At 48.5% G+C, this 20,989-nt stretch overlaps 1 protein-coding gene across 1 annotated transcript in view; it reads right to left on the minus strand.

Moving 5' to 3' along the window:
* LOC133111462 (uveal autoantigen with coiled-coil domains and ankyrin repeats protein-like) overlaps window positions 1-20,989 on the minus strand; it is a 60,695-nt gene that overhangs the window by 16,789 nt on the left and 22,917 nt on the right. Inside the window, 7 exon segments of the mRNA XM_061221840.1 lie at window positions 769-950; window positions 1,641-1,747; window positions 2,338-2,408; window positions 5,367-5,424; window positions 6,522-6,586; window positions 7,996-8,084; window positions 13,511-13,641. Coding sequence (XP_061077824.1) covers window positions 769-950; window positions 1,641-1,747; window positions 2,338-2,408; window positions 5,367-5,424; window positions 6,522-6,586; window positions 7,996-8,084; window positions 13,511-13,641 — 703 coding nt within the window.

A 20,989-nucleotide genomic window follows, 5' to 3' on the forward strand; every position in this document is an offset into this window, starting at 1 on the left:
GAGTATGTGTGAGAGTGCGTGTGAGTGTGAGTATGTGTGAGCGCGTGTGTGCGTGTGTGAGTGAGGGTGTGTGTGAGAGTGCGTGTGCAAGTGAGAGTGAGAGAGTGCGAGTGCGTGTGCAAAGAAGAAAGGGAAAAAGAGGGAGGGATGGAGAGTGCCAGAGGGAAAGACCGAGATTGAGGTCCAGTGAGTAGTCTTTGACTCAGTATATGTATAAGAGATATCAGAGATAATGATTTCTAATAATTTTATATATACCGCCTCTGAGCACAGCTTTCCCCATTCTTCTTCTCAATCCTGCCATTTCCTGTAGCAGATGAGTAATGGAAATTTCCAAATGTTTTCATCCGAATGGCCTCTTATTTCCTGTTCCTGTGTGTGTGGGATCGCCCGCAGTGCCTCAAACTGCCTTATCACTCAGAGCCAGAACCAGCCCAGCCTCGCCGATAGGAGCACCTGTTCAGCTCTCCTTCTCAAGGCCCCTGTAAATACTTAGAAACTCCCCCAAGGACATTCCCCCAACACTAAAGCTGGGGCCTGCATCACAAAGCTGGATTACAGAGCTAGCCGGATAACCGCACTGAGTAAAACCCGGAAGAGCTCTTTTTATTTTAGTCCAGGTTCTAGATTTGAGAGGGTTTCCGTTATACAGCTAACGTGGTAATACTGCTTTGTGATACCGGTCAGTGGAGTGTACTCATGAGGTTGTGAGGATGCAGGGTTTGGGTGAGTATGTGGGATGGAGGGGTGTTTGCGACGGCCCCTGACCTTTGGTGGCCTTGTCCAGGAAGCTCTTGACGAGCGTCACCAGCTCCAGGTTCTTGCTGAGGCGGGTGTAGTGGAAGCTGTCATGGCCGAAGCTGTCTTTGGCCGTGACATCAGCACCGGCCTTCAGAAGCACCTCCACCGCGTCTTTACAGGCGTACTCACAGCCCAGGATCAGAGCGGTTCTACATAAACACACACGCACACACACATCTTAATAACTCCAAAACAGTCTTAACCATTCATCGGAGGAGACCCTGAGTTTACAGGAAAAGTCAATTGGAGCTTCAGCTTTAGGTTTGGAGGCCCTTGGAGCAGATCACAATAGTGCGGGACACCTTTTAATAACACCGCAAATATTTACATATAAATAAGCCTTCAGACACACTCTTCTAACCATAGGACAGGGTAGTAGGTGCTTAATAATCATGGACATGCTCTATTATTTTATACAGATACTTTCTTTTTATTTGAGAGTCTATTTGATCTTTTATTTATTTTATCTCAAGCTAACTGATCAACAAGTCACAGTAGGGCAGAGCTCCTCAAAATCCATGATTAAATAAGGGACCATTCCTCAGCAGTGTATTAACCTCGTTTCTACCACTGGCACAGGAGGACACGATCGGCTCGACCGAGCGATAAATCAACTCTGACATCTGCCGGGCTCACCACCAACACTTCCAAGGAGCAAATGTGCTCCAAAATGTAGCACACTAATGCACCCCAATTACTGCACATGTTTTCTCCAGTCAGCACACATCAATTTTCATAAGAAGACTCTCCTAAAACTGGAGCACGGTTGAGCCTTTAGTAATTTTCTAACTGTTCTTCCCGCGCTGTGAAACCCGGGGCCCGGGAACTGGCAGCCGTACTTGTTCTGTTTGTCCCTCACGCTGATGTCCGCCCCGCGCTCCAGCAGCAGCTGGCAGATCCGGGGGTGGCACATCTGGGTGGCTAGCACCAGGGGGGTCCGGCCATCCTGCAGGAGAAACCGGAGGAGCAACAGAGGGTCAAGAACAGCCAGGAAAACTGCAGGCCTCACTGGGAGGCCTCCTGGACAGCTCCCAATACCACAGAGCAAGGCCGCCCATGCCCAGTGCCTGGAGGTCAACCGTCCTGTAGGTTTTCATTTCAACCCAAGTTTGGCACACCTGATTTTAGCAGCTCAATGAGTTCTCTAGCTGTTGAATGAGGTGTGCTTTGTTAGGGTTGGAGTGAAAACCTACAGGATGGTAGATCTCCAGGAACAGGGTTGGGCAGTCCTGAGTGGCCATTATGAGTGATTATGGCTTTCTAGTTTTTTTTGTTTTTATGGAAACTGTCTATGTCTGATAAGTGGTGCTTAACATCATTGCCCGCATTGGAAATAAGTAGTTTTTAATGCTTTTAATGCATTATTCTCAGCAAAGATACAGTGTATTTTAAAGTTCTGTTTTAAAGTCTTTCCTCAATAAAGGAAACAAAACTAGTTAAGTGCATGCTAAGCTGTGCGTAACACACGAGCCACCGCAACCTCCAAAGCAGTTCCACCTCCTCCCTCATAGCACGGGTCCCGGCAAAAATACTCACAAAATCGTTGGCATTGACAGAAGCCCCGCTGTCGCAAAGGAGCTTGACACTGGAGGCACAGCCAGCCATCACTGGAAAACACACACACAAACCATGAGCAGGAGGGCACACACGCACGCACGCACGCACGCACGCACGCACGCACGCACGCACGCACGCACGCACGCACGCACGCACGCACGCACGCACGCACGCACGCACGCACGCACGCACGCACGCACGCACGCACGCACGCACGCACGCACGCACGCACGCACGCACGCACGCACGCACGCACGCACGCACGCACGCACGCACGCACGCACGCACGCACGCACGCACAATCCCTGAACAGCACTGCACTAGACAAAGGCCAGCTACTAAAGACATGTGCACACGGTAGTTCACACAGAGGACAACAGAGAAGCCTGCACTCCGTAATGCAATTATGGGAAAAACACGATGACTGATGACAGCTGACTATGTTGAGGGAGGGATAAAGGGCAGTTTAGAGTCCAGCCTCACTGCGACAGGCAACATGTGACAGGCAATGGGCATCGCTGGTCACAGCGACAATTGGTTTCCACTCTGGGTGAGTGGAGTGTGTTTATACATACATATATATATATAAACTATCGCTAAGGACAACGACCACAGTCTACATTGACCAACAATATAACTTTCACAAACGTTCTGCGATTTCAGTGGAGTGACACTCTGTTTTATCTGGACCGTTTGTAGTCCAGCAACAGAGTGATGGCCTTTTTCATGGAAATGTACCTATAAATGTACGCACACTAAAAGAATACAAAATGAATGCTACGTCCTACTCACCACACACTGCTGCTGATATTTCCTAATCGAATTGGATCACCGTGAATACGTTACAAACTTTTTCCGCTTCTTGTTCAGATTATCCATTTAATAAACGCAATGCTTCAGTGAAGAATTACATTTGATGCTTGTGTTCTCCAAAGGCTCACTCACTTGCTAATAATACAACACAAACAAAAAAGCACTGTTCCGCGCTTGTTTCCAATTTATTTTATTGCAGTGGAGATTTTGTTGGTTATTAATGAGCTGTCATTTTGAAAAGCCTTTTGTAATTCCAGCCAAAGGAGGCCGAATAATATGTTTACAGCAGTGAAAACTACAGCATGTATCATTTCAGCGCTCCTGCTAGTGAAACAGACAAGCGAGAGCTCTTCTCCTCCTCTCAATATGAGGTATGGGAAGAAAGCTTTTCTCATAAATCACTGGAAAAGCCCAACACCGCTCCAACTGCATTATGTGGCAGAGGGGCGTATGATTCAGAACAGACGAGAGGCTTGTTGATCTTAGACACTGTTCCTGTCCATTCATACATTTCACTCCATGGCTCATACGAAAACTAAATTTATTTCACAGCCGATAACAGGCCAGGTGTATTAGACGATAAAAAATTTGGGTTAAAAATGAAACCGTAAATAAGGCTCAAGCTAAATATTTTTGCAGCCATGTTGGCACACAAAGCCAACACCACTAACATTCGGCAGGTTTTGGAGCTTCTTATGGAAAAGCTATGCAGTCAATCAAACATGAAATACATACAATATTTACAAATCAATACACAATGTAAATGTGGTCAACAGATAATCTAAATTGAAAGCAAATAGTGATGATAGATTTAATTGACAAGTAATCCACACATAATCCTCAAATACGCAATCTATGCATGAGTTATTCCAGCAATATTAGGGCTTGGGTATGCGTGCCCTGTGACTAGGGTACGTGCGTGCGACTGACTTCAGTATGTGTGTGTGACTATGAATTGGGTACAGCAGGAGTGTGTGTCTGACTTTGTTATGTGCACGTGACTAACTTAGGTAGGTAAGTGACAGACACTTGGTCACGTGACGGTGACAGTGATTTGGGTAGGTGTGTGACACAGTGATTTGGGTAGGTGTGTGACACAGTGATTTGGGTATGTGAATGTGACACAGTGACGTGGGTAGGTGAATGTGACACAGTGACGTGGGTAGGTGAATGTGACAGTGACGTGGGTAGGTGAATGTGACACAGTGACGTGGGTATGTGAATGTGACACAGTGATTTGGGTAGGTGTGTGACACAGTGATTTGGGTAGGTGTGTGACACAGTGATTTGGGTATGTGAATGTGACACAGTGACGTGGGTAGGTGAATGTGACACAGTGACGTGGGTAGGTGAATGTGACACAGTGACGTGGGTAGGTGTGTGACACAGTGACGTGGGTAGGTGAATGTGACACAGTGACGTGGGTAGGTGAATGTGACACAGTGACGGGGGTAGGTGAATGTGACACAGTGACGGGGGTAGGTGAATGTGACACAGTGACGTGGGTAGGTGAATGTGACACAGTGACGTGGGTAGGTGTGTGACACAGTGATTTAGGTAGGTGAATGTGACACAGTGACGTGGGTAGGTGTGTGACACAGTGATTTAGGTAGGTGAATGTGACACAGTGACGTGGGTAGGTGTGTGACACAGTGACGTGGGTAGGTGAATGTGACACAGTGATTTGGGTAGGTGAATGTGACACAGTGACGTGGGTAGGTGAATGTGACACAGTGATGTGGGTAGGTGAATGTGACACAGTGACGTGGGTAGGTGTGTGACACAGTGACGTGGGTAGGTGAATGTGACACAGTGATTTAGGTAGGTGAATGTGACACAGTGACGGGGGTAGGTGAATGTGACACAGTGACGGGGGTAGGTGAATGTGACACAGTGACGTGGGTAGGTGAATGTAACACAGTGACGTGGGTAGGTGTGTGACACAGTGATTTAGGTAGGTGAATGTGACACAGTGACGTGGGTAGGTGTGTGACACAGTGATTTAGGTAGGTGAATGTGACACAGTGACGTGGGTAGGTGAATGTGACACAGTGACGTGGGTAGGTGAATGTGACACAGTGACGTGGGTAGGTGAATGTGACACAGTGACGTGGGTAGGTGAATGTGACACAGTGACAGGGGTAGGTGAATGTGACACAGTGACGGGGGTAGGTGAATGTGACGCTGACGCTCACCTGCATCGTGCAGCGCAGTCCTTCCCTGCAGGTCTACATTCCCCACGGGGCAGTTATGCTGCAGGACAGGGCAACATTAGTACACAAGCACAGGCACCAGAACAATATGCCCCCGCACCCAGCAGCTCATATTCTGCTTTTCACCCTGCATATGGTTCTGCGGTAGCTGTTCAAGTGCATGTACCGAGAGGCGAGAATGCTAAAACAATTCACACCTGGTCCGTGATCTTTACCGAATGCCTCATTCAATATAATATAACAAATTCACAAATTCATTTTTTACCCGGGATGTCACTGAGAATAAGGGAGCAGTGGGACCTTTCACACACCTGCACAGCATAACGCACAGAATCCCAATTGTTTGTGAAAGAGAAAATGTCAAAAATCTTAGACCAGAGCCGTTTTAAGGAGACAGAACAAGCCGTCTTGTTGCAGATGTCTGGAGGGGCTGCGAGTAGGCCCAGAACGGGGCGAGCGGTTGCTAGGATATGGCAGAAGAGTCCGGCGGGCCGGCACCAGCGGGGCCAGACATTGCGCTATGGTGTTGAAAGTTCTCAGGGCTCGGGGCCAGTCTCGCCCAGGCCCCTATAAAAACCCTGCTCTCTCCAGCAACAGGGTCCCAAACCGGCAGCGGTCAGATGACTGGGAGATGGCTGCGGCCAGGGAAACCCGAAACCTTTGGGTCAGGGGCAGCCGGAGTCAGCTTGCAGGTATGCGCAGAGGATGATGGGAGCAGAGGGTGTCCACTGTGACATCGTAGGGAGGTTATGTCACCCCCCTCTCCCCAGTGAGCCCTCTCCTATAGCGCGTGCTGCCCGTGTAACTAGGGTTAGGGCCCGTTCTCCCGCAAACTTACAGACCTACACTCTCCCTTTCAGATGTCCGCAGGGACAAAGTTTTTCGACAAGCTCAGAGGAAATCTGCAGACTGAGCTGACTGGAGATCAAATGTCAGCCATGTCACTCCGGTGGAGGACGGATAAAGCAGAGATCTCACGGGCGTCTGACATTGTGTAAGGAGACCGTTCCGTGTAACTTCATTTATACTCCATTATATTTCTATTATGTTTTTTTCATGAACCAATTTGCACATACAGTACCTAGACGAACAAAGCAGGATCGCATAATGCATTCACACTCCTTTTTCGGACAATACCTGCAGCAGTTTCTGCACACAGAGAGACTGCCCATTCCTCGCTGCCAAGTGTAGAGCATTTTTACCTGTCAAAGAAAGATTACAGACGGTTCGGTACAAAAGACAAATGCTACATTTTAAATGCAAGCACACTCGCGTTTCATTCTTGCTTCGGTGTTCCGCGCAGCACAAAAGGACAGGCTGAATTAGGCGTAATTACACACCGCTATTAGAAACGTGAATAAAGCGATAGCATTTAAATGACGTGACGTGACCCCACTGGCTTCGCTGGAATCAATATCATGACACGAGCAGCACTTACTGCCAGACTGACTGCGCACCCTTAATTACACAACGCCGTTCTGATGGAGACGGCCGGATAATCCTGGATGTGCAAATAGTGAGGGATTAAACGCTGGAGCTTTTCCACTCTGTAGCAGATCTGTGTGAAGGGAGGCTGGGATCGATGGGTCTGATGCAGCCCCGGCCTGTGTGCTCCTGTGATCGCTCTTTAACGAGCTCTACTCGTCCCTGTCAGTTCTGCAGGTGTTAACAGTCGCCTTATTGACTGTAACGATGCAATGATTTTACGGCGGTGCATCTGTTACAGGCGGTTTCACTGCCTCTGCGGGTCTCAGAAGCTTGAGTAGTGTAACACCTTGCTTGGTGCCTTGCATGGCAGCCAATCGCCGTTGGTGTGTGAGTGTGTGTATGAATGGGTGAATGAGAAGCATCAATTGTACAGCGCTTTGGACAACAGCGCTAAATAAATGCCAACCATTTACCATTTAATAATGTGAGCTCACTGCTAACATGGCTCAGTGTCTCTCTGTTAGCAGTGTGGGGCTGTAGCAGTGTAATAACGTGAGCTCAGTGTCTCTCTGTTAGCAGTGTGGGGCTGTAGCAGTGTAATAACGTGAGCTCAGTGTCTCTCTGTTAGCAGTGTGGGGCTGTAGCAGTGTAATAACGTGAGCTCAGTGTCTCTCTGTTAGCAGGGTGGGGCTGTAGCAGTGTAATAACGTGAGCTCAGTGTCTCTCTGTTAGCAGTGTGGGGCTGTAGCAGTGTAATAACGTGAGCTCAGTGTCTCTCTGTTAGCAGTGTGGGGCTGTAGCAGTGTAATAACGTGAGCTCAGTGTCTCTGTTAGCAGTGTGGGGCTGTAGCAGTGTAATAACGTGAGCTCAGTGTCTCTCTGTTAGCAGTGTGGGGCTGTAGCAGTGTAATAATGTGAGCTCAGTGTCTCTCTGTTAGCAGTGTGGGGCAAATGAGAGCTCAGTGTCTCTCTGTTAGCAGTGTGGGGCTGTAGCAGTGTAATAATGTGAGCTCAGTGTCTCTCTGTTAGCAGTGTGGGGCTGTAGCAGTGTAATAATGTGAGCTCAGTGTCTCTCTGTTAGCAGTGTGGGGCTGTAGCAGTGTAATAATGTGAGCTCAGTGTCTCTGTTAGTAGTGTGGGGCTGTAGCAGTGTAATAATGTGAGCTCAGTGTCTCTTTCTTACCGGTGGCTTCAGTAGCCGTGACGTCGACATTGTGACCCAGGATGAGGTTGAGACAGTCCAGGTGTCCTCTTGCAGCAGCGAGATGGAAGCTGCACAGGGGAGAGGGACAGCGGGAACACAATCAGCTTTCCAAACCTCCTCTTGGCAGTATCTTAGCCCATCCCACTCCAAACCCAAAGATGAAAGACAGTAAGGGCATGATCCTTTATATAATGAATGTATAAGTCATTATTTAACAGACGCTTTTATCCAAAGCTACTTACAGTTGATTAGACTAGGAGCTCCCCCTGGAGCAATGTGGGGTTAAGGGCCTTATACGGATCTTATCGGGGCTACGGTATGCCGGGGCTTGAACCACCAACCTTCCGGTTCCCAGTCATGTACCTTAGCCATTAGGCTACAGGGTGCCCTATGCATGACTTGATTTGACCACAGAGATCCATCAAGATACAGTGACCAGGGGATGAAAGTGGGTAGGGGGGTTGGGAAGGTTGTGCTGCTAAAGATGGAATGATATAGTGCAAGTTTCCTGGGAATTAGACCAAGATAATTGGACTAAAGCTCCTATTCTGTGTAATAACTGCATGGGAACTGAATCCGGACCTCAGTTCAGTGTGCAGTTTGAAGGACAACACCTACATCACAGTACATTACTGTACTGGGGGCATTTGATTTTATTTTTGGGTCCAGAGGTATCGATTTTTATTTCCGGGTCCAGAGGTCATTTTTTGGGTCCCTAAGGGTCCATCAACACCTCTTCCAGCAACAACTTATATTTCCCATGAAGTATCCCATCCAAGTACCAAGCAAGCCTAGGCCAGCTGAACTTCAGCAGTTTAACATGAGAAGGGTATCGGGTGTTCCTGCTGCTGACAGAGAAATAAGAACCGAGCGAAGGTCTACAGCAGGGGTCTCAAACTGCAGTCCTGCAACAGGGGTGCCGAGCTCCAGGGCCGCAGTGGCTGCTGGTATTCGTCGTTTCCTTTCAATCAGCAGCCAATTAAGGCCTTGAGAACAAGGTGTGTGGACTCTTTAGCCAATGAAAGGCTTGGAAATGCATCTCTCTTGCTGGAACAAAAACCAGCAGACACTGCAGTCGTCCAGGACTGGAGTTTGACGCCCCTGGTCTACAGCTTCGGCAGCTCTATCTAAGCAGTAGGGCAGACCGGTTAATGAAATGACACGCCAGAGACAGCCCGCACACAATAAGCCCGGGGAGATGAACCCGGCGGTGAGGCAGAGAAATCCAATCAAACGGCATCAAACAAAAGGGCAGAGCCGTCCAATCGGCCGACGGGGCGGAGCAGTCGCATCACATTATGGGAGAAGGTCATCAGCGAGGCCCTTCTCCTGTTGACGAGGCCTACGCAAGGGAGAGCGCTGACCAATGGTTCACTGAGGCAGCTACATGAACTACAATCAATAATAAGAGACTACATCTTTCATGTTATCAACTACTGTCCTATAGCAGGCACGACCCTCTTGATAGAAGCGCATAATGGGGCAAAGACACTTTCAAGCCTCCCCTTATCTATCTTATTATATCTAAAAATAAGCCCTTTCCTCCATTCCTGCAGAGCTTTCTGCGCTCGACAGGCCCAATGACAAAACCCGCTCTCCACCAGCCTGAGCAGCATCATGAAGCGAAGCCGGAATTATATTAAGAGCAATGAGAGCTATTCTTCAGCGCTGTAATTTCTCTCCCCTTTTTAATTTAATGCCAGCTGCCAGGGGTGCAGTTTTTGAAAAGGGATTTTTATTAGGCAGTTAACAGGGAGTGAAAGGCAGTGAAAGGAATCATTAAGAACGAATACATTTTTTACAGTTCACATTTTCTTGTCATTTAGCAGGTTGAGTTTGGCGATTAGGGAAGACTTCAGAGTGTCTTTCGTGAATATAAATATGCTTAAGATCTTGGTTTTTTTAATTCTATGACGATCAGAACCCACCCAATCGTACGGACAGCCGTAAAAAGAAACCCAAATAAGCAATTCCAGAGCCAGCGCACATCCTGGTACAAGCATTATACGCACGCGGTACGACAAGACTGTTTATTTTATCTCTCGTTTCCGTTCTCAAGCTGCTGACACATTGCCAGCACAGGTAATGGGGCCGCCTGGACGAATGTGACAACCTGCATTCCCTCTCCACGTGAACACGTTTCCCAGGTCAAATCTGAATGGAGAGGGCAGACATGGCCCGTCTCTGCGGCCATTAGCTGTGCGCTGACACCGCACAAAGCCCCGTTACTCAGCCCCACTGCCCAGCCCCCGGGCCTCCAGGCGTACACTGCCACTCCACACCGCAGCTTCCAGCCCAGTGCCTTCACGAACAGGGGGTATCTGATGCACCAGGCAAATTAAATGAACAGCACTGACACAATACCTTTCATCACTGCATACAGGCAGAGATCAAACAGAAAAAAGGGAAAAAGTCAATGAGCACAAACTCTACACAAAAAAAGGATGTGGGGGGTGGGGGGTGGGAGGCACATCCCAGTCTTTTCGTTGTAGGAGTTCCAATGTAAAAATAACTGCTACAGCCACTCTCCACACACTACTCCAAAATGTGGTTCATTGAATTATACACATACAATGTCAAATGGTCATATAGTTCAATAAATGGAAGCAATTAAGAGCAGTGTGCAAGCTTTCGAACAAAGAACTCGCAACACGCAAGCCAGCATACACCTCTTGAGGCACAACAAACCCAAAAACACTGTTCAAGATCACTTTGTGCAGAAAATCCTCCACAACACACCTCTAGCCCTTGAACTGCAAAACGTTTTAACATTCTGATACGGTCAGGGGAGCATCTTCAGAACAGAAGGCTTTCTTACCCACTTCTGAACTCATGAAATAAATCATCTCTGCCGTGCACACTCTGGCTATAATAGAATGCATATGAGCAAAGCCACGGCTACAGAATAGCAGCTATGTGTTCAATATAGTACACGCCATAATAACATAGCGGGAGCGTGAGACTCTTTGCTTTGACTGCGGTGAATGTGCTTGATTTAGTCCCGAGAGATTCCATCGCCTTATTACGGGGCAAACCCTGCTCCCCGTGTGTGGCAACAACATCTCACATACATGCTGAAAATACCCGGCAGGTCAGCTCCCGGAATCCGACGCCCTCAAATAAGGGGCAGACAAATCTGCAGCTGAAACACACTGGCATGCTAAACAGTCCCCATCTACTTCTGTTCAAATCCTATGGATTTAGTACTGCTGAAATGTAAATAATTAAATACTAATTCAAGTATCAAGAATATGCAGACTGATGTAATTACAGACTATTAGGGAGACTTATTTTATAGTAAACTATTTATCTTCTGGAAGGTTGAGGTGTTAATATCACAAGTTTACAAAACGCATACAACATTGTTAGAAGGTTATCTAGATAGCAGGTTTCCTTCCATTCATGACAATCTATTTAAAGACATTTTGTTGATGGCAAATTCAATTCCAGACTGAAACTGCAAAGCTGTACTGTCCTTTACAAAATAACCGGGAAGACATGCCGTCCAACACAACCAGACCATAGTGATGGACAGGACAGCCAAGACATGCCGTCCAACACAACCAGACCATAGTGATGGACAGGACAGCCAAGCACTGACAACTAAAGCCTGGTGTTGTACATTCCACAGCCATGAGAATAGCCCACCGCAGGGAAGGGCTCCTAACCTTACAGTGTTATGCGATGATCACATCCTCCTCCCTACCGTTATGCATTTACAGGCCCCCGCTAAAAGCAACACACAGCCGAGGTTACTAAGGAGTTGGCACCCTTTATTTATCTACAGGGTGCAGCAACCACATGGACGCTCCTTCAGCAGCAGTAGCGATGCCCTGAACACAACCTTGTAGCGCAGGCTAACCTGGTCATTTGGTGACCTTTGTGCATCAAAGTTGTGTTTTGGGAATTGCTCCTGTGATGCGCTGTTCCAAATGACACAAAAATGCAAAGCAGTTTGCAGTTGGAAGGTCGGAGGTCAGGTTTGTTTTCTAAACATCCACAGACAATGCATCCCGTGATTTTGGTCACAACTCTTTGGTCATGTGGAAATCCGATTCAGTGCAGGCCTCTTGTGACCTCAATACAATAACTAGTTATTTTGAAAACCTGAGACAGGACTTTTGTGTTATCAAGACAACTAGAGGTCAACCTTTAATTCCCAAAAGATTTAACTCCCAAGATAGCCGCCTTCAAAATCCGTGGCCGAGATGAGGCAGCTTGCCAAACACAACTACTGCTGCTACCAACAATAATAGTCAAGACTCAAAGTCAGCTCATCCAGCAAAGTGAGACTACCATCATAAGCACTCAAACTTCCACCTACACTGATCTTGTAGAAGACGGGTGATGGGAGAGGTCACATTTTGACCCATGACGATGTTCAGCTCTGCTTTGTACAACTGGCTCCCATCCTAAAAACACAGCCCTGCCGACTCTGAGCAGGACCACCCGCCTGGCTGCAGCGGCCGGAGGTCAGCCTTCCCCCTGGAACAGCAGCCAAGCCCAGCCCCCATTCTCCATTGTGTTGAAGCGAATCGACTCTGAAACTCTTCCTGTCCAGGAAAGCCGCTCTAAGCAGCTCTGGTCTTAGTCTCCCCTCCCTCCCCCGCAGCAAGCTTGTCATTCCCCCTTAGAGGAGAACATGTTCAGGCACCAGCATCCTTTATGGCAACACCAACATTTAGGGACAGTGAATTTGGCAAATGCTATACGAGCGTATTTTAAATACACCATAACTAAATCCATATGCCTTCAGAAGAGGGGAGTTGCATGGTTATTCGTTTAGACAAGTTACACCGTCTACCCCATCCCAATGACAATGAAAGAGAAACACATTAACAGCGTGGGGGAGGAGGAGGAGGAGGAGGAGAGCTACATGACCTTTTGGACATGATATTATTAACAGAACCCCGGGGATGTTCATTTCAGTTAAAAGTTAATGACTGCAGCCCATCATACTGGCGAACGATCAGATAACCTCGCTAGACAGCATTTCATCCCGCAAGCAACACGCGGAGAACTAGAGGAGAGTGGTGTGGCCTTTCACTCGATACGTGGCTTCAGTCTCACGCAGGAGAAATAATTACAATGTGTCAGAGTCCCGCTGTGGAGCCTCCGTGCGTTTCATTAAATAACGACCCGGAGGAAATTGGAGTCTATTCGCAGTGTTGTGAGGCTACGGAGCGAGCGCTTCCCACAAGGCCTGGATAGGGAGGCCTTATCTGAAGGATCAAATGAGGGTTCAGGAATGTTCTGTGTTTGGTAGTGGTGCCTTGGGGGTCGGGTTGGGGGATAAATGTACTGGTGTGTAAGTGTGAGTGTGCACGTGTGTGTGAGTGTGAGTGTGAGTGTGCAGGTGTGCGTAAGTGTGAGTGTGTAAGTATATACGAACATATGCGAGATGTTCCGCCCTCAGGGCTGGAACAGCGAATAGAGAGGGATAGTGTTGGGGAGGGGGCAGCGGAGAGGTCAGACGGGGGCAGGGTGTACTCACGCGGAGCGTCCCTCCACGTCCAGCTTGGTGGGGACCACGCCCTTCTTGCTGAGGACGGCTGCGACCTTGTCCACCTCGCCGCGCTCCACGGCTTTCATCAGCCGGTCGTCATACTTGTTCCAGTCTGTGTTCTGGGGGAGCGGACACACAGAAACACAGCCAATCAAAACTCTGAGCGCGATGGGGGAACTCGGCTGGGCTGCTGGCAGGAGGAACAGGGAGGGTGTCTGGCTCCGGCCATCCTCACACCGCTCAGGCTTTGAGATAGGCAGCAACTTTCACATTTACAATTCTGACTACAACATTTCAAAAGGACTACACCAGGGACAGTCTTTCCAGAAAGGGCCAGTGTGGGTGCAAGCTTTTGTTGCAACTAAGCAGTTACACACCTTATTCTACTCATAAACCATTAGAGTCTTTGCTGAGGACCTTGAATAGTAGAGTAGAGATGTGTAACAGCTTGGTTGGAACCCACTCTGGCACTTTCTGGGAAAGATTGAGTATCCCTGGACTACATGATGAACAGTGAGAGGCATCCTCTCTCAACTTCTCGAGACGTCCTCTCTGAAAACCACGGAGACAGAGCCATGCTTCAGAACACGTCACGCTGAACACAGGCACAGGAAAATATGAACGGGGAGGAAGGTAAGGGTTGGCTGCTGCCTGGCACCATGCTGTGGTACATAGATGAGCCCCGAAGTCTTGGATGAAATTCGGACTGTGCCAGCGCCGACTGCCTTTGGTAGCTCCATAGGACAACGTGCCATTGGTGGTCGCATCACCCAGGGAACGGGAGGGTTCAGTCAGTCAGGTGTCTGCACTCATCGAGCAACCCCCCCAGTGGTTGATCGGTCAACGTGGACAATAAAGCCAAATATGAAATAAAAAGTCTTCCTCTGATGCTACTCTATGTGAACTGCAGTCTGCGGTCTGAGAAGAAGCAACTGGTGACACCACGCGCATCGGAGAACCGCTCTCCCGAATCGGCAGTGGAATTCACACGTGCATGCAGTCGTGGCAGACAGGCATTCATTCCAAATTATTGTGGGAATTAGATGTATATATAGCCAAGAATATATGTATTAAAAAAGAATACATATACAAACAAGACATGGAAACAATTACGGCTTGACTGATGCGAATGCAGCAAGGTCATATAAACAGCCCTGGAAACCTGTTCATCAAGCACTGCTTCATTTGTGGTAATAAACTGTATTTAACTTTGCTGAGCTAGGATTTTTGATTTCAAGTACACTTGATTATAGGCTAGGACAAGCAACGCAGTCTCACAGCTGGAGGAGGTAAGTAGCGATACGAAAAGGAGTTTAAACTTGTTTCAGTGCAATCCTACCTAAAAACAAGCACACCTGCAAATTCAGGACATCGAAGACATTTACGAGAAAAAGAACAGCCATGCAGAAAATGGAGCCTGATAACAAGTTCAAAAAACCAGTGTGGGAGCCCTGGAGAGTCCGTCTGCGAGACACCCGCATGCACACCCGCACTCTCCGGGCCGTGTGCGGTTAGGGAAAGCGGTAAGTCACACGCACGGCAGCTCGAGCGCGTTCCCACACACCGCGGGTCGTCCGGCCGGGGCGGTGGAGGGAAGGGCTCCCCTGGGGATCTTTAAGCGCAGGCCCGTTTCCGCAGCGATACCTACAAAGTACATGGAGGTGCACTTCAGCCAGCGGCTCATCTTGAGGGCTTGGTCTCGGGGGGGCCGCCGCTGTGAGAAAGCTTGCCCTCTGTGCAGGAGGGGGGAGAGGGGGGGGTTGCTCGACCAGCGAGTAGCGGTTAGCGTTAGCGGCGGCGTGTTGGGTCCTCTTCAGAGCTCCGCTCCGGGAGAGCTGCGCCTCCAGGAGCCGCGGGACGAGGGATTTCGGAATGCGCCCCAGCCCACAGCCTCCAGCTCTGACTGCATCGCGGCTCCTGGCCCCAGGACGGCCCCAGCCAGCCTTCCCGGCTCCTCCTCTGGGGCTGAGTCTGTGTGGGGTAGGCTGGGCTGGGCTGGGCTGGGCTAAGATGGGTTTTCCCTCAACGTTTCTCGTCTCCTCTGTCCTGCTCTCCTCAGTCCGGGACACCCCCTCTGCTCTCAAACGTGTCGTCCCGCTAACTGGCAAGGACGACCAACCCCCCACGCTAAATATGCGTGCTCTCCCCGGTTTAAAATTACCCCCCTCCCCGGTAAACACCGTGTAGACAGCCACACAGACTGGTTACCTCTTTATTTTCTGACCCGCCGACCTTTTTTCCGATGACTGACAGGAAGACACGTCTAATAATACATTCTGAGCATGCCCCGAAAATGAGTGATTGCGTATCGGCCGCGAAACGGGGGCCCGGGGTCCGAGGAGGAACCTCGCGAGTGTCGGTATGCGGCCCCCCACCCCCCGTCGTCTCAAAATATTCATCTGCGGGGATTACGGTTTCAAATTTAAGCAGCCCCCCGCGGGCAGCCCCCGGGGGCCGCTAAACTGCTGGCTAAACTGAGTGCGCGGGCGGGGAGGCTGATCCCAGCGCACGGTAGCTGGATTAGGTGTCGGCTTCTCACCATCAGCTGTCTGCCAGCGCACCTCCGCCGTAAACACAGCCATTTCCAAAGCAGGACGTCAGCTCTTTAATTTGGAGGTGAAAAATAAAGAGGAGGAGGTCAGTCGGGGAGGGGCGGGCGATGGGGGACGCGTTTAATTTACACACACTGCGTCAGCGAGGTCTCGGCTTACCGCCGCTGCCAGACGGGCGCGGGGAGGCGGCGGTGTCGCGCAAACATGTGAAACGGACCCGGCGGGGGTTCATGTGGGACGCCAAGGGCAAGGTGTCCTCTTACTCAACGGGACATTAAACACCGCCTTTAAAAAGATTTTATTCCTCCTAATATGTCGCGCATTTGGTAATGCATATGTAAGTGTTTTGATGTTAGCGCAGCTGTCCAAATCTGACGGCTATAATATATTTCCGTGCCCATCTCTGCATTACAATAACTGCGACAGAAATGTGCATGGTACAATTTTGCTTGCAGGATTTTCCCCCCAATTCTGGGTGAAATTGCAGCACACACGCGCACACGCACATGCACAAACACGCTGCAGGTTCCTAAACGGCAGTAGTGGGAGTTGAACGAAACCAGTGGCGCGCTGATGTGCGATTTTATGACGAGGGCTTGTTGTGTTGGTATCAGGTGATGTCAGGTCCTATAATACGACATGATGCAGTCCGGCCACGTGATCCGAGTGTGACTCACCCCCCGATACCCAGCCTGCCCAGGCCCGGCCCCGAGAGGGCGGGACGTCTCCCCTGGCAACCCCTCGGCTAATGGCGCTGCGTGTCGGGGCAGACGAAACGGGTGGGGTAGTAAATACGCCTCCCCCTCCCGTATGAGAAGGGTACTCAGAGAGGAGCTGGCAGGATGTGCGTGCTCTACAGGCCAGCGCTAAAACGCCCACAAATACAGAGGGGATCAGCGCAGGCAACCCTGAGAACCGCTATGTCTACCATTAGCCAGGGAGGAGAAATCACCCAAAATCCATATCCCTACAGCCTTTGCCCATTATCCATCTTCTGAGAGCCGGGTGCCTTGCATCAATCACAGCACATGAACACGGCACTGACACGTGCTGTTCACACACATCACTACCCTCGTAATAACGGCACTGCAAAAAATGGCTGTCTTAACAAGAGATTAAGATTTTTTTGGGAAAATATTAGCTTGCTTTAAAGGTGCATCTCAAAAAAATTTTATATTGTGGAAAGGTTAATTCAAAAATGTAATTTAATTCAATTTAATTCAAAAAGTGAAACTTTCATATTCTAGATTCATTTCACAGTGAAATATTTCAAGGTTGTTTTTGTTTTAATCTTGATGATCACAGCTACAGCTCAAAAATCCAGTATCTCAAAATATTAGAATATTACATAAAACCAATCCAAAAATGTATAATACATAAATGTCGACCTTCTGAAAAGAATGTTCATTTACACACTCAACACTTGGTCAGGCTATCATGGGGAAGACTGCTGACGGGACAGTTGTCCAGAAGACACTCATTGACAGCCTCCACAAGGAGGGCAAGCCACAGAAGGTCTTTGCTGAAAGGGCTGTTCGTTCGCAGAGTGCTCCATCAAAGCCTATTCATGGAAAGTTGACTGGAAGGGAAAAGTGCGGTAGGAAAAGGTGCACAAGCAACAGGGATGACCGCAGCCTTGAGAGGAAAGCCGATTCAAGAACTTGGGGGAGCTTCACAAGGAGTGGACTGAGACTGGAGGAAATGGGCTACAAGTGTCGCATTCCTAGTGTCAAGCCACTCCTGAACCAGAGGCAATGTCAGAAGCGTCTTACCCGGGCCAAAGAGGAAAAAGAACTGGACCGTTGCTCAGTGGTCCAAAGTCCTCTTTTCAGATTGATGATTTGGGGTGCCATGTTATCTGCTGGTGTTGGTTCACTGTGTTTTATCAAGTCCAGAGTCAACGCAGCCGTCTACCAGGAGATTTTAGAGCACTTCATGCTTCCGTCAGCTGACAAGCTTTATGGAAATGTTGATTTTTTTTTTTTTGATTGGCCAGTCAACTTGCCTGACCTTGGCCAGCCAACTTGCCTGACCTGAACCCCATAGATTCTCTGTCAAGAGGAAGATGAGACTCCAGACCCAACAATACAGACGAGCTGAAGGCCGCTATCAAAGCAACCTGGGCTTCCGTAACACCTCAGCAGTGCCACAGGCTGATTGCCTCTATGCCACGCCGCATTGATGCAGTAATTTATGAAAAAGAAGCCCCAACCAAGTATTGAGTGCATAAATGGACATACCTTTTAGAAGGTTAACATTTCTGTATTTATGGGGCATTGTTAAGAGGAAGATGAGAACAATCCTTTTTTTGATAGGTCTCATGTAATATTGTTATATTTTGAGATACTGGATTTTTGATATTCATAAACTGTAAGCCGTAATCAACAGGATTAAAACAAGGCTTTAAATATTACACTTTATGTGAAATGAATCTAGAATATATGAAAGTTCCGCTTTGAATTAAATTACGGAAAAAAGAACTTTTCCACAATATTCACGTTTGCACCTGTGAGTTATTGTTTGCTTGACAAGTGAAATTCTCAGCCCATTGGCAAATCTTGAAAGTCGTCAAACTTTTATCCCAGTTCATTGGAAGTTTTTTTTGTCTCATTTAAGATTTTAAATGTAAACATAAGACTAAGATACTTAAGACTGACTTTATTTATATTTTAGCAGTTTGCTATTTTTTGTCGGCTCTAGAGAAGAGGTGGCTGCTGGGTGCTGGGGCGCCATCTGGAAATGGAGCCAGACTCTGGCTTGCCGCGAGGGGAGTGAGGGCCAAGCAAACCCAAACAACTTAAGGGGCCAAATTTAGTATTAAACCCTCTATCCCCCCTCGCCTTCCCCCACAGGTAAGAAACAGTGCAAGCTAGGTTTTGAAACAGCTGGTAGCTGGTTGACCAGTTCAGACAAGCTCCGCAATCAACATGGTTTGACTGGTTAGCTGGATTTTACACCAGGGAGGCAAAAAATCTAATCAATCACACAGCGGAAGACTGCCCTGGACCTCAACATCAACATGGCAACCGGCTACACGCATACAAAGACTCTGCATTAAGGCTGACACACAGACACACCTCTAACCCTGAACGAGTGATTCACTTGACTTTTATAACAAGTTTTATATGCCACAACAAATATATTCTACAGGATTTATTCACTGTGCCAGAAATCTACCTGCATGTCAGCACTTCTCAAAAGAGAGCAAAACATTGTGGGAATACGGGCTGACTGGGGGGAGGCAGTCATTACACACACACACACACACACACATCCAGGGGATGGTGATACTGTGCGGGTGCAGACATATATATACTCTCTCAGCAGCTCAGCGAACCCAAACAGCTACTCTGCTACTGCTCCACAATAAGCACCAATACGGCAAAGGTCATTTACATTGTGAGTAAAATGGCCGTCATAAACATCCATTAGGGGCCGCGGTGCTGTAATGCGCGGGCTATTTACCGGCCGACAGACACGTACAGGCAGGAGCAGGCCGGGGGAGCGCCTGTCGTTATGGAGATGGTGCAAATCTGTGCTTTAATTAGCCAACCTCTGCCAAGTGCCCTGTGCGCTGGTATGCAAACCTGCTAAAGAAAGGCGGATCCCAGCGGTGCGCCCCGCTCTTGGACCATCCGATTGGTTGCCGACAAAGTGATGACAGACATATCGGCTGAGCCCAGAGCAGTGTCACTTCCACCCGACCCCTAGCAACAGTGACCTGCATCTGAAAGGAGGGGGGGGGGGGGGGGGGGGTTGGATGTGGAGCTATGTGCTGTGTGGCATGCACGCATGTACATACATTTAGTACATGTGTACAGTGAATGTAGGCCACAGTGTTTTAATCCCAATCTTTGAAGGACACTAAAGACAAAAAAAATAAATAATAAAATAAATAAAAACTCACCAAACAAACAAAAAAGCTGAACTTCTTGAAAAAGTTCAAAAGTTGAAAACCAACAAAAAACTAAAAACTAAGAAAAAACAACAGTGTCGGGTTCATAGTTACGTATTAAACTTGAGGACGCAGTGCACTCATGTTCAAGAGTAACAAAGGGTACCTCCCACGACAGGTTTTAAATAACCTTTTGTTGCGATAGATGTTTACAGGAATTACATGGCTATGAAAGAAAAAAACAAAAAACAAAACACAGTATGTCTACGCGACAATAACAAATCAAGTCCAACTTGACAGTATCACAGTGTTTTACCATGGACACGCCAACACACACACACACAAGACATCACACAGCAACACTTACTACAGCCCGTAGCTCTAGCGCACGGGTGGTCAAGGTTACCGCGGTACAGCAGTTGTAAATTCTAAATTGGGGTGCTGCACTTTAGCCGCAGACAAGTTCACCGCTGGTACAACTGATACTCTGGCAGCTCCTGGGCTGGCTGCTGGCGCAGGTTCCGGTCTTCTCGCCGCTGAAAGACACCGGGCCTCGTGTGCTCCCGGGGCGTGACCCGCACAAAGCCGGGACAAATATGGAAGCTGCTCCCGCAGGTCAAAGGGCACTGCGGCATGGCCAGGAGCCATCTTGGGAGCCATTTCCATTTGACAGCTGTGTACTTTTTACCTCCGAGGAAGATTCCGGAGGACATCAAAATTCCCCTCTCCCGTTTCACCTCTCAAGAAGTAGCCTGAGGAACGCAATTATTCGCCCGCAGAATAAGCAACTTTGGGAACGTATCTCTTTGTTCTCCTGCCGTGTGCTTCTGTTCTAGGAGGTTGTTCTTACAACTCAGGATGACAACTGGCCCCTGGATTTGCATTTAGCTTAAGATAGCCACTTAGGTTTTTGTGCCTACCTGCCGGGAGAGTCTTTTAAAAACAATTAAACCCTCATTTAAGAAAGCCACGGAGGGCTAGCTAATGGCCGTCTGCATTCATACTGCTCGGGAGATTTTA

This window comes from Conger conger, chromosome 15 (assembly GCF_963514075.1).
Source record: "Conger conger chromosome 15, fConCon1.1, whole genome shotgun sequence".
Taxonomy (NCBI): Eukaryota; Metazoa; Chordata; class Actinopteri; order Anguilliformes; family Congridae; genus Conger; species Conger conger.